Source organism: Trichechus manatus, unplaced genomic scaffold, assembly GCF_000243295.1.
Source record: "Trichechus manatus latirostris isolate Lorelei unplaced genomic scaffold, TriManLat1.0 scaffold00155, whole genome shotgun sequence".
Taxonomy (NCBI): Eukaryota; Metazoa; Chordata; class Mammalia; order Sirenia; family Trichechidae; genus Trichechus; species Trichechus manatus.
The window spans coordinates 3792918-3807167 of NW_004444091.1; the positions used below are offsets into that span (position 1 = coordinate 3792918).

Here is a 14250-nt window from a genome sequence, read left to right on the forward strand (position 1 = left end):
GTCATAAAACAGCATGTGTGCTACTGTTACATGAGAAACTATCTGTTCTGTAAGCCTTCACCTGAAGTACAATAAAATATTTTAAAAAAAAATATATCTGCCCAGAGACAATTAGAACGTGGAATTTTCATTTTATCCTGTCTTGTAAACCATGAGCAAAAGTTCTTGACAGAATTCCAGATAATAAATGCGGAAGAATGCCAGAATATCACCAGTTTACAACTCCTAATAGAGTACTGGATCTAGGCAATGATCACTAGCAGCAGCTAAAACCATCAGGGGAAAAGCTGATAGAGAACTTTATAATGGATGCATTGGGCTGACAACATCCAAACCTACTCATCGACCTTAACATTACAACACGAGACACATGCAGGCATTAAGTGTCTCCTGATGTGATGCAATAGGAAGTACATAACATCACCTATGAATTATTTTTGTAAAACAACGGAACCAAAGCAAAAAGCTCCTCTAGAGCTCACTATCAGTTCACAGGAAATACAAGGGACAGAAGAAATTTTAAATGTTATCATGAGAAGGCATTCAGTAAAATCCACACTGAAGGACAATTCTACATGACAAACAATGCAGTTTCTTCAAAAATTAAAGGAAAAACATAAAAAGGGAAAAGAAACTGTACAGATTAAAACGAAACTTAAAAAAAGATACCAAATGCAAGGTGTAGCTCTTGTCTGGATCCTGATTCAAATAAACCAATTATAAAATAAATTTTAAAATAATAAGGGAAATTCAAATACTGACTGGATACGTGATATTAAAATTTTAGCAGTCTTAAGGGTACCATGGTCAGGTTCTAAATAGTGCCCGACCTTTAGCGATACATACTGAAGTATGTATACATGAAAACACGTGCCTGGGATGGGATTCAAACTAATCCACTAGGGGGAAAGTAAGAATAGAGAGACCATAGGGTATATACGGGGGTTCATTATTATTCTCTTTATTTTTGAAATTTTCCATAATAAAATAAACTTTTTAAAATAACTGTTTTGATAGTGTTGTATTGTAAAATATTTAAAAATGTCCTTCTTTAATGAAGACTCCCAGGCAGAAAAATAGAGTTCTCTCATGAACCATTAACTGGTACATACTTGCTCAGTTAAACCCTGTAACAGCTACTTAGAAGCTGACAAAGAAAAAATGATTTTTTAAAAGACTGTATAAATTACTAAATATTACAACAGGAAAAACTGAAGTCTTAACACTATTTTAGACTGGCTGGGTGAATTTCAGCAAAGTAGCCTGTCTAAGTAAGGCGTCCCAGTGACAGTGCAGCAAAACACCTGTACCTTCTCATACCATAAGCAGACTGCTACGTTTTCAACAGTTTACTTCAAAGGTCAAAGACTACCAACAGAATCAGGTTTTTAAATTCGAAAGGAAAAAAAAGCAATGAAAGTGAAAAGAAAACGTGTATCCATAAACAGCAACAGGAATATATCTGGTCAATTTTTTAGGAATAGATGAAAATGCAAATCTGTGAGCAAACATGATTTCAACTGACTACAGCTCCCAAAGTTAATACATACCTAAAACCTGACAGGGAAGAGGCACTTTCAATTACTGCCTAATGCATAATTAAGTCCATATTTACAGAATTCAAATTTCTCAAAGTCCACTAAAAATTTAGAATTTTAAATCAAAAGCAGAAAACTTTGATAAGTTTAATTTCAACTCCAGGTAACAGTATGGGCTCTGGAGTCAGATAAATCTAGGTCTGAATCCTAGCTCTGCCATTTTCTAGCTACTAGATGAAAGTTTTTTGACAAAAACTTAATTTTAATAAGCCTCAGGTTTCATATCTATAAAATGGGGGATGGGGGGAATAAAAATTTAATTCAATGGTATGAGGTTAAGCATGGAAAAAGTACTTAGCATGGGACCTGGGACATGGTAAGTGCTCAATAAATAAATAAATGTCCTATCCTACCTCATCAATCCTGAATGTACATTTTCTCACATTCCAACATCTCTGAAATTGGGATGTGTCTCATAATTATGGCATATCATGGTTTAATTGGCAGAGTTTTTCCTTTCTTAGTGGCATATAAAATAATGGTGCATATTCCAATTGACAGCATCTTAGATTCAATGAAATATTGTATTTAATCATGAAGCTATACTCCTAATTTAAGATTATTCTAAATATGATAACCAATTTGAGATTTAAAAAAGTTTCAAAGTCTGAGTAAAATCTTTCCAATACATCACAAACAGAACAGTTTTGAGACAAATTAATTTTGTAAAAAATGGTTTATCAATTCTATTTCTGTATAAAACACATGGGAGAAACCTAGCCAATCAACACACAATTGTTACCACATGAAAAGATACTTTTATCAAACTTTGAATCTAAGAACATACAAATGCTTCTTGTATGATGTCTACAGTAATTGTCTATGCTTTTCCATTTAACTGTTTTAAAAATTCCACATATCCCCATTATTTTTTCTGTCCCAGTTACAGTACAATGACAGGGAGGAATAGGGCTGGTTAAAACAACTCTCTAAGCAGTTTTTTGCTGTCCCTTCTTTCCAATCAGAGATTTGTGGATGTGAGGGATCACACCTAGAATGAGATAAAAATAATATTATTATAAACTTTTAAAGCTGGCTGTATCTTAACATTTTAGTGCCTCAAGCAAAAGAGTAATTATACAAAAAAATAAAATAAATAAAGAAAAATCCCTTTTCCACATTCTGACTCTGTTGAAGTATCTATACTAAGTCCTTTTCCTCTTCCCCAGCAGTCTACGACTCCCTCTAAAACTGTATGCAAAGGTATGTGCATTTTCTAAGAAGAGAAACCACAGCTCCCATCAGATTCTCCAAGGGGTCTGGGATGCAGAAAAGATAAAGAACCGCCAGCTTACATCTTCTCCTAATCCAAACCCATTTGAATCTCTCATCCCTTTCAAGAATATTATTAAGCAACTTCTCACGATCATTTTTCAAACATGGTTTAAAGGGTATGGAAAATATTTCAAACATCAGGCTTTCAGTATCATATACGAAACCTGGACAAAGAACTTACTAAGAATAAAAACAGCATTATATACAGCTACAAGAAGAAACATTTATTCAGTATAATGAAAAGGCTTAGAATCATAACAGACTTAACACCAAGAGAATTAAAGTTTATATACTTTCTAGTTAGCCATTCAAAATTGATCACTGATCTGAATTATGTATTAGTTAGAAACACCAGTAACACTCTAGGCTCAAAAGGTAATACATACCACCCCCAGCTATGGTAGCCTTGATAAGAGAATCCAACTCTTCATCACCACGGATTGCGAGCTGCAAGTGACGTGGAGTGATACGCTTTACTTTGAGATCCTTAGAAGCATTACCTGCCAGCTCCAGTACCTACAAAGAGCATCCATGAAATACTGAATGATGTAGTTTATAAAAATTCAGTGTATATTCCCAATTATAGCTAAAAAGATCACTACAGTATCTATATATGCAGCATACAAAGTATACACACATTTTTCTTTCTTGTATTTCTATAATGCTTTTCACTCTCAAAAGTGTATTATTTCATTTGATCCGTTTTGTATTTGTTTTCTGCAACAGAGCTAAAAACTTGATAAAAAACCTATTATTATATAAAAAGAAATTAAAGATAAGGACAAGAGATAATACTAAATGTGATTCTAAATTACAAATGTGAATGTTTAGAAAAATCATGCATTTTTATATCCATGCAGTCTATTTTTGCACAGCCCTTAATGGCTAAAATTTAATTCTTGACACTGCTAGAAAATTTTTAAAAAAATGTATTAGTCATTTTTACATAACTTATGAACAGTTTTTAACATCAGTGGGCCCTATAATATGTAGGCAATAAGGTAGAAGTCCTTTACTCTATAATGGGAATTTTGAACTAGAGGAATTGTAAAGTCCCAACTGGCTATTCAATTGCATTTTTGTTTTTTGACTCTATAAACTATACTGGCATTACAGAATCTTTAATGTAAGTAATACAAAAATAACCCCACAGAGCCTCCTCATTTAAATATAGTAGTAACCCTGGATATACATTAGAATCAACTGTTGAGTTTTAAAAACACCAGAGAATCAGAGACTGTGATTGGTGTGGGGTAAGGCTGGGCATCAGTGTTTTTTGAAAGCTCCCCAAGCAATTCTAGTATAAAGCCAAGGCTGAGAAGTGATTACCCTGATCTAAAACTCCTGGCTTAGAGTTCAGTATTTTCTCTACCTCTAGTAAACTTAAATGTCTGGAAAAAATGTACTGTCTAATCTTAACCTAAAAAATTTTCATCAAAAATCTAAAAGATAAATAATATCTTCTGTTCAGTTAAGCTGTTTAGATGGGGCTTCAAAATTCTAAGTCAGAATACACCTCAAATATAGTGACCAAAATTGCACACGTGTCTTAAAAGTCTACATCTAAACAAATAAGAACTGGTTTAAGACTAAAAGGGAGAAAGGGGGAAAAAGGTTCTTAACTGTTACTACAGTGCCACAACAAAACCCTTTGTGCATGACATACCAAAGTGTAAGTACCTGTAATTCAATGTTAAACGTTCAACAGGACACAAATAACTTGTAAGTTTAACAAAATGATGGTGATAATTAACATACAAGTTAAATCTAAAGTCTCCAGGCTAGCTCACAACCATACCTTTGCTTAATAAGATCCTTCCTCTGTTTCTACCAGGTTGGCTATCTCTACCACTTGACTTGCTTACAACTGAAATTATTTCTCTTTCCTGGAATAGCTCAAGGAGTTTCATGGTTTCCATTCGTTTTCCTCAGGAGAGGTAGGGACGGGAAAAGTGGTGGCCCAGAATCCAAGAATTAAGAACTGCTGCTCAATTAATTTATCTTCCTCATGTCAAACCGAGTAAGACAGAGCATTTTGTACTTATGGTCATGCACAGAAAGAAAAGGATTAAGTCTTTTTAACTTTTATGTCATCATATATTTGTGATTTTTTTTTTAATCTATCACTCTGGCAAACCTTTACCCCACCCCAAATCTTTATAACTAATAGGTTACGTTGTTAACTTCACGAATATCACCTATTGATTATATGCATACTTCAGAGCTCATTTAACTTGCACCAGTATTTAAATCATCTTATATTCTTTGGTCAGGTCATGTAAAACCATGGTTTTGACCCTCGCTTTACCTTTGGGCATGCCAGCATTCTTTATGACATTGGCGCTGGGTAAGAGGCCAACAGGATACACCTTAAGCCACTACTGAAATAAACCAACTAGCATATATGTCATTTCTGAAATACAATCTATGGGTTTCAGCCATTCAGTCCAACACATTTGGGATTCAGGTATACAACAGAGATTTCCCCCACAAACCTCAGCAGTGAGATACTCTAGAATCGCAGCACTATACACTGCAGCAGTGGCACCAACCCTTCCATGGCTTGTGGTACGAGTCTTCAAGTGTCTGTGGATACGGCCCACTGGAAACTAAAACAGAAATTGTCTTTTAAGTGGGAAGTACTTAAATTTTCAATAATAAAACATTAAAATTTATTCTTAAATTTAATAAAAGATAAATTAATACGGATAAAGTATGAAATAATGAAAAACTTTGCTTTATACATATTTGAAAACAAATCTACTTAGCAACTAACAGTTCCTGGGGCCTGTATTTATATCCTAGGAATTAGCCCCAAATCTTAATGCCTGCTTTTGCCCTCCTAAGGATACAGCAAGATTTTTTTTTAAAGAAATAACCCCACAAGATATTATGAATTAACTTCTGCATAATATGGAGTTTCAATATAACATGGAATGTCAACTGGACATTCCACGTCTCAATAATTATCTCATATTTGATTAGTTACTTAATATAATAGCCACATGCTATTCTGAACCTCAACTACATTCCTTCCTTAGGCCTCTAATTTCATTCTTCTTTCTCTAAGAGGTGACCTGGTATCTAAGAAAAATCATGACCATTCTCTCATTGCTACTCTTCCCTTCTACTTTCTAAGTGAAAAGGTACTTTCTCATTTCCAAAGTACCCTATCCCATTTGTCTGAGCCCTTAACTACTAGCAACAAATTTCTTATGGCATTTCCTCATTCCTTTATTGCCCCACCAATTACTCCCTTTCCAATGGTTCCTTCTGCACATCTAACTTAAAAAATTCTATACATGTCTATGATAATTACTTCCAGTTATGGCCTAGTAGATATCTATTTCCTTTCCAAAGTCAAAATTTAAAAACAAATCCTGAAACCCTTATTTTCTTATTACCCAACCCAAACTTGGCTTCTGTTAAACTACTCTTGAAGGCCAGAAGTTGACATTTTAATTACCAAATCTATTAGCCACTTTTCAGATCTCATCAATAAGGAGAAAAAGCATGAGAATTTGAGTTTAATATCTCTTCCCTAATTGACTATGAGCTCCATAAGAGCAGGATCCACGCCTTATTCCCCTCTGCATCCTCGGTGACTGCCATGTTGTCTGGCACAGAGTAGGATCTCAAAAAAAAAAAAAAAAATTATTAGGCTTCAGAGATTATATATAGTTCTAACACTAACTTTGATACTGCACAGTCTTTTTCTGTGACTCCAAAACCATGTGTTTCTGAAGAGTCCACCATGTTCTCGTGTCCCTCTCCTGTGGTTAGGAAACTCACCCACAGCAAGAACTATCAATTTTACAGAAAGGATTTCAAATCTGTAATTCTATCACTTCTCTTGAAAAGCTGGACTCATATCTGCAAGTTTTGGACATTTTCATGTGGACGTTCTCATGGAACTTAAAAAAAAAAAAAAAAAAAAAAAGACTCAAATTTATCATCTCATAATTTGTCCCTACTACAAACTTTTGTCACTTAGGTTCTAAGCTTTACAGTTTCCTCTTTTTGACCTAGTCTTAACTTCCTTCTCAACCCTCTACCTCTCCCTCCCATTTTCTGCACACATATGCTTTCCATTCCTATCCAACCCACTCTGTTCCAGTATATATTACCCTATATCTAAACCACTGCAATTGTCTCCTACATCTACCTCACATCTCCCTCTTCATATTAAATGCACGTCTAATAAATTCTAATTGAAAATTTACATGGTGCCCTAAAATCAAGAACGTACACATCAAGAATAAGTTCTCATTCCCCTTCTTTTTAGTACCACTTAAATAAAAAACTAGCAATGGCTCACCACTGCCAACAGGTTAAAACTCAGCCTATTTACATAGGAAATAATTCTCACTCACCCAGAAAATTTCAAGTTTGTAGATTAAAGTTGCATCGACTCAAATATATGTGAAGTTTGAAGATATTTAGTGGTCTTGAGTAGATCACTCAGTCTAAAACTGAGGCTATTAGGGAAATATTTAGAGAACTAAGGCAGAGTTCACTACTCTCAAAAATTTTCTCATCCTAAAAGTTACTGCACCATTACAAATACCTTCTTTAAAAGAAAAACTACAGCTTACTCACTTCAATATAATACAACTTACAAAAGAACGAAGAACGTAATTATAATCTAGAAGTAACAGATTTTAGTAGAACTAAATTACCAAATTAAGACCTTTCAACAACTGGCTCTTGTTTGAAAGAAGGGAAGACAAATTAAAGATAGATGCTTTACGATTTAAGTCTTGACCAATCAATCCCATTACTAAAAGTAGTGGTACTGCAAATATATCTTTGTAATTAATGACACGTCTATGGGTTGTGAATTGCAACAGTAAACAAACTAATTTTATCAATGAACTATTACAACATAGATATATTACCTGTAGTCCAGCTCTTTGTGAACGAGATACTGCTTTAGCCTTGGCCTTTCCACTGTCTTTTCCAGCTTTGCCTCCAGCCTAGATGAAAAAAAGCTTCTGATGAAGGGTTGAAAACGCTATTTCAAAATATTCAGGAAACAAAATTTCTTCTAGCTTTACTTTTGGTGGTTAAGAAAATCTAGGTTATTGCTTTTCTCATTTGTAAATATACATTTGATTCCATCACTTATATTAAGTCAACCTTAAACACCTATTTAAAATTTGAGATTTCTAGAAATCTGAACATATTTCCCAATTTTCAGATCGAAAAATCTTGATCAAGTCAATATAACTTTTAAGACGCCCAGAAGTATTTCATAATGAAATAACTTTAAATGTCAACATAACATATATTATTCCCACAGAAATATTTAGGACTTAATCTCTTCTGAGAGAAAAAAAGTCTCTTATTTGGGGGTGGGGAGGGAAAGAGACCTTCAAACTTTCTACTGAAGGGATTTAAAAAATACTACTTTAAATTGACGGAAAATAAATATTTCTCAAGTAACCTTAATGTCCACTAGCAGAGTGGCTAATTAAACCATGGTATATGAAGGCAAAGACTATTATGTAGCCATTTCAACAAATGAGGTACTTATAGATAAATGTGTTGTTATGGAACAACCCACAGAACATATTTCTAAGTGAAAAAGGCGAGGTGCGTGCAAGTGTGGTGAGCTCGTTTGTGTAAAAGTGGGTTATATAGAGTATGTGTGTACACATATTTCTAGGAGGGATTTGCCTACAGGCAGGGAATACTAAGGATATGATATGAGCAGGAAACTGATTTTCACTTATGCACTGTTTGATTTTACATTTAAATCTATTTTTCCACTGTAAAAGGCCTAGTTAAAAAGGAAAAAAAAAAAACAACTAGCATACAAAATTGGCTAGCTCTTTCAGGATCTGTATTTTCAAAGTAGAGGATAAGCTTCGAAATGGTATACCTTTGCAATGCTTCCCTTAAAAACAATCTTAAGTCTTAAGCTAAAATCAACCATGTAGTGTTCCCTAATTGCATGAGTCAGTGAATTTAATGTTCTATTTCTCAAAATCATATGGGGAAAAGAAAAAAAAAACTGCTTTGGGAGGTATCAGAGACAGGAAAAAAAAGCTTAGACACTAATTTATATTCTTTTTCATACACGAAACAATTTAGCAAGTGACTGATTGAAGTTTAACCAAGAGAAGTGACAATCTCTAGATTTTTAACAGGATGCCTCATACAGTTTAACAATTTCTGACTATATACCTATACAAGACAAATCAGCAATATATTCTCACCTATTCCTCAAAGAAATCTCTTCATCTCAATTTGCTCTAGCATAAAACAGTAAAAAAAAACTCTTAAATGGTCCATGAGTCTAAAATAATAATTATCATCTTTCTGACAGGATTAGGAAATAAGAACTACTTATTATTATTTCAATTTTATTTTTGTTGTTGTTGAGAATATACACAGCAAAAACATACGCTAATTCAAGTTTCTACATGCACAATTCAGTGACATTACCTTCCTAGTTGTACAACCATTCTCACTCTCCTTTCCTGAGTTGTTCCTCCCACTTTAACATAAACTAATTGCCTCCTAAATTTCCTTTCTAATGTTTTGAGATGCTGTTGTCAATTTGATCCCATATAGACAGATCTTAAAAGAGCACAATGCTAAAGGCAGACATTCTTTACTAGTTAAGTTAAACTACTGTTTGGATTTTAAGAAGATGTCAGGGGATATTTTTCGTTTAAGGTTTAGAGATGATTTTAGGGCAATAGTTTTGGGGTTCATCCAGCCTCCATGGCTCCAGAAAATCTGGATTCCATGAGAATGTGAAATTTTGTTCTGCCATTTTTCCCCTTTTGATCAGGATTCTTCTATAGAAATCTTTGGTCAAAATGTTCAGTAATGGTAGCTGGGCACCATCCAGGTCTTCTGGTCTCATGGCAAAGGAGGCAGTTGTTCGTGGAGGCAATTAGCCACACATTCCATTTCCTCCTCCTATTCCTGACTCTCCTTCTTCCTCTGCTGCTCCAGGCAAATACTGACCAATTGTTGTGCCTTGGACAGCAGCTTGCAAGTTTTTAAGACCCCAGACACTACGAAACAAACTTAACAACTACTGATTAATGAAAAGTCACCAACTAACTGCAAAACTCCCCAGGCTTCCCAATTTATACTCTAAGTACTCTGCTTAAAGCAATTTTACTCTTACTGTCTCTAATCTGCCATATTTGCTGCTTTATCTATTTGGTTTTTTAAGAAAATAACCATACAAGCTTATTTACAAAATTAAATGACAATGTCCAAGTTAATGAGACCTCAGATGTATTTCTTAAAAAAAAAAAAAAAAAAAAAAATTTCATGGTATCAAATCTGTCTGAACATAAAATTGTATAATAAATTGGATAATTACTTTCTCTTCGTAACGCTCTCAAACTCTATATATACACACCCTCCCAAATTTGCTCAATCGTTTTAATTTAATTGATGACTAACAAAACAGCAATATAAATTTTTTTATTCTAAGAATTGAATTAGTATTAACCTGGGTTAAGCCTCTTGGAAAATATATATACAGAGAAAGTTGGACTACATTTCAGAAAAATTTGAAAATTGGGTGTTTTCATATTAGTGTAATAGGTATATGCTCACTTCTTAAGCTTAAAATCTTAAACAGGACGCAATTAGATCCACTGAGAAAAATCAAGAATGATGCCTCCTATATTTTTTAGCTTACATTAATACTTTTACATTTTTAGCTACTGGCTAATGGATGACAAATATATAGAGATTAATGAGAAACATCCTAAAAACCCGCAAGGATTATGAAAATCATCAGTTTGAGCAAATTAATTTATAGATTAGATGTAATCTGTGCCTGAATTTGTGAAGGAAGTACTTTACTACAGAGCACTGTACAATAATTGTAAACTATAAATTGTACAGCAGTTGGGTGCAATTATCCACCAGGTCTCTTCTAAGACTTGAGAATTTTCCAATAACCAAAATTTTTGTCCTCTTGATTGGCCAATCTGTTTGCAGTTAAGTGTTATGTCTGTTAAATTCCACACCTGTCATATCAAGTACAAGACTAATCATCTAATACTATCCACACTGTGAGGGATGACAGCCTGGGCTTAACTTAAACAGGCAGCTCCGGTTGAAGTTAGCTGTCTTAAGACAGTATGCGTAAAGCAGGAATACCAACATAAGTAAGATTTCATAACATCAGCATTACTATCTCTACAGTATCTCTGATACAATGCATAGTTTATCCTTTAGCACTTTCTCCTTTCCTCAACTTTAGAATAGGGCTGAAGTTTTATTCACTTTCGTTTTTTAAAAGACAGTTTTTTCTTACAGAGATCTGAGTTTTAGAATAAAAATGGATCATTTAAGATGGAAAATTCATAGCAAGGTCAAAGACAGACTCTTGTATAGTGAAAAACGCAAACTGCAGGAGAGAAAGATATGGGCGTTCATCCCAAATCTATTCAATAACCTAGAGCAAATCATTTATACAGTTCTCCTTTATAAAGCCATTCTTTCTAGCTCAAAAACCACAAGTATAAGCCCATCTTTCCCAGAAAATCTCAAATTTATTCCAAAAAAGATTACGTAACACATTACGTAAGACTTCTAAAGTGCTATGCTGTTTGACCTCATTTTCTGCAGGAATTCACACCTTAAAGACCAAACACTTGTTTGTGCATTTCAAAACCAAGTTAAGCTGTTTGATCGTTCCTAACTTCCTCCTCCTTTCCAGACGTGCAGTAAAAAGTCCTTTAGTGACGCGAGCGTCTTTCAGCTTCGGAAACAAGCAACTCCCGCCAGGGCAGACCTATTCTACTCGCATGAAATGTCTCTAGAGTGGGGACTAAACACACTGCTTTACAGCTGGCGTGAGCCAACTTCAGGCACGATGCAACCACTGAGCTGGTCATCTCTACCCGGGCAAACTTTCACCGAAACGCCCACAGCCGGGCGGTCGGAGAGCGCGGTTCCCCCCCGGAACCCGGCACGTCGCCGGTTTTTGGCGCTTCCAGTTTGAAATTAAGAGGATACGCGGCAACCCTCCAGTAGGCGTGGTGAGGCGCTTAGTTGGGATGCAGTCCCGCGGCCGGACGCGCAGGAATCTCTATGCCCAACAGGTAGCGGCCGCGGGCCAGCGCGGAAAGACCAGGCATCGCCGGACCGCGTCCGACGCCTGCGGCCCTGGAAGCGCCCATGACACCTGCCCCGCAGCTCCGGGGCCGAGGCGGGAAGACGCGGCCCCGCTCTGGCCCTTACCATGGTCTCGGCGCTGCTCCTGGACGCGCTGCGCTGCTTCCACCCGGTCCGCTCGGACGCGGCGCCGACTCTGCCTCCACTCGGCCGCGCGCGCCGCACCTGCTCCCCCCTCTCGAGCCGCCTCCGAGACCACTATCGCAACACCAACCACCGCCTCTGCCGCAGTCGCCGCCGCCACCGCCGAAGCACCAGACAATAACCCGAGGCCCTCTTCGCACCGCCCCCGCCAATGCCAGCTCGTCTTACTGGTTTGAACCCGGATGGCTGCCCAATCGCGCGCCTCCTTCTAACCTGACGCCGCCCCCCTCCACCTCCTCCGTAACGGCTGTTTGGTTTTGCACACGGTACGCGAAGGCGGGGCCTCTAGCCCCAACACCGACGGGTTTGTGCGCGAGATCCACGCGCCAGAGCCGGACGAACAGAAGAATTAGCCAATGAGAACGGACGCTTGATGGAAGAGGGCCAATGAAAACATCGATCGCGAGCAAGGTAGGCGGGCCGCTGTGAACGACGGCAAGATTAGCCGATGGGTGGGGCGATTTGAGGTGTTTGTGGCTTTCCCGCCTATTCTCGGTGTCGGTTCTATGGGTTACGGGACTTGTTTGGGAAAGAGTTGGCTGTCGGAGGTCGCTTTTGTGGCGGTTTCACACAAAGACTCTTGGGATTTCGTAGTCTAAGCCAGAAGTTGTAGGGGTCCTGGTTTTCAAGATTGGAAGATCCTTATCCTTAATCCGCAGTTCTTCTGTTTTACTTTACTGATTGTTATCCCCACCACCACCCCGCGGAGCGGATGGTTATCGCCTTAGCCCCGGGGCGTTAATCCTTGGCAAGGTTTCGCTTCGCCTCTTTAGCTTTGCTTTGTTTCCTTCTGTCATTAAATTAAAAGTTGGGGGACACTCCCGACTGAAAAACGAAGAGCTGCAGAATGGAATTAATTTTCCCGTTAAACCTGTTGTAAAAGTTAAATAATTTTTGTGAATCCACCTGACATACAGTACGCGCTCTTGTGAGGGTTCTTCCTTTCATGGCCTGTTTCCACAGTTTAAAAAGGCCCTTCTGTTTGGGTTGACAACGTTTGGAAACAAATAGGGGTGATGGTTACACAACATTGTGAATATGGTTATACTGCCACTGAATTGTGCAGTTGAAAATGGTTAAAATGGCAGTTTGCGTTAAATATATTTTTATACAACAAAAAATCCACAGATTAAAAAAAAAGGCCCAACATCTGTATTAACTGCCTTTCTGTGAGATGCAATTCCATTTCACAGCTGAAGGAATAGGCTTAGACGAGTTTAGTCATTTGCCTAAGATCACAGCTAATAACCAGGATACAAGCCCACATCCTTAAATGTTTGCTTTAATTCATAACGGTTTTTAATTCTTTTAAGGTATTACACACAGACTGTGCACTAGGTGGAGCCCTGGTGGTGCAGTGGTTAAGAGCTTGGCTGCTTAACCAAGAGGTCCGCAGTTCGAATCCACCAAGAGTTCCTTGGAAACCCTACGGGGCAGTTCTGCTCTGTCCTATAGGGTTGATACAGACTCAGCAGCAACAGGTTTGGTTTATGCGCTAAGTACTGGGGATTCAATAGCGAACAAAACAAAGTTCCTGTTTTCATGGCAATTTCATCCTAGTGATGGTATTTTCTCAGCCTACCATTTCTGACATTTATCACCAGGTAGGCAATAACCAGTCCAAAAGTTTGAATTATCTTTCTTCTGACATGGACTGTAGCTTTGGAGTCACACTTCATCAGAGGAAGCATCTTTGGGAAAGTGAATCTTTGAGAAAAGATAACTTTTCAATTCAAGAAAGTGAAGAAGGTGAGCTTCTAAATAAGAGTTTAGAAAAATATGAGTGAAGGCATAGACAAGTGTGAGCAAGGAGTGCCCAGCGGAAGGACTGGAGCAAGACATGCCTAGATTAATGAAGAACATGAAAACTAGGTAGAAGGGCTTGGAGTTAATTCAGCAAGCAATTGTTATTAGTTGCTGTTGAGTGGACTCCAACTCATGGCAACACCATGTACAACAGAATGTAACGTTGTCGGGTTGCACGTCGTCTTCACAATAATTGGTATGCTCGAATCCATTGTTGCAGCCATTGTGTATTTTGAGTGCCTTCCAAGCTAAGGGGGCTTATCTTTTA

At 37.2% G+C, this 14250-nt stretch overlaps 1 protein-coding gene across 1 annotated transcript; it reads right to left on the reverse strand.

Annotated features, from left to right (window-relative positions):
• Positions 1 to 2255: 2255 nt before the first annotated feature.
• LOC101348798 (histone H2A.V) lies at positions 2256 to 12283 on the reverse strand. The gene is made up of 5 exons (XM_004386100.3): positions 12099 to 12283; positions 7772 to 7849; positions 5369 to 5482; positions 3260 to 3389; positions 2256 to 2589 (listed from the first exon to the last, which is right to left on the reverse strand). Exons 1-5 carry the CDS (start codon positions 12099 to 12101, stop codon positions 2528 to 2530), a joined length of 387 nt encoding a protein of 128 aa, XP_004386157.1. The 5' UTR covers positions 12102 to 12283; the 3' UTR covers positions 2256 to 2527.
• Between the last annotated feature and the right edge of the window lie 1967 nt (positions 12284 to 14250).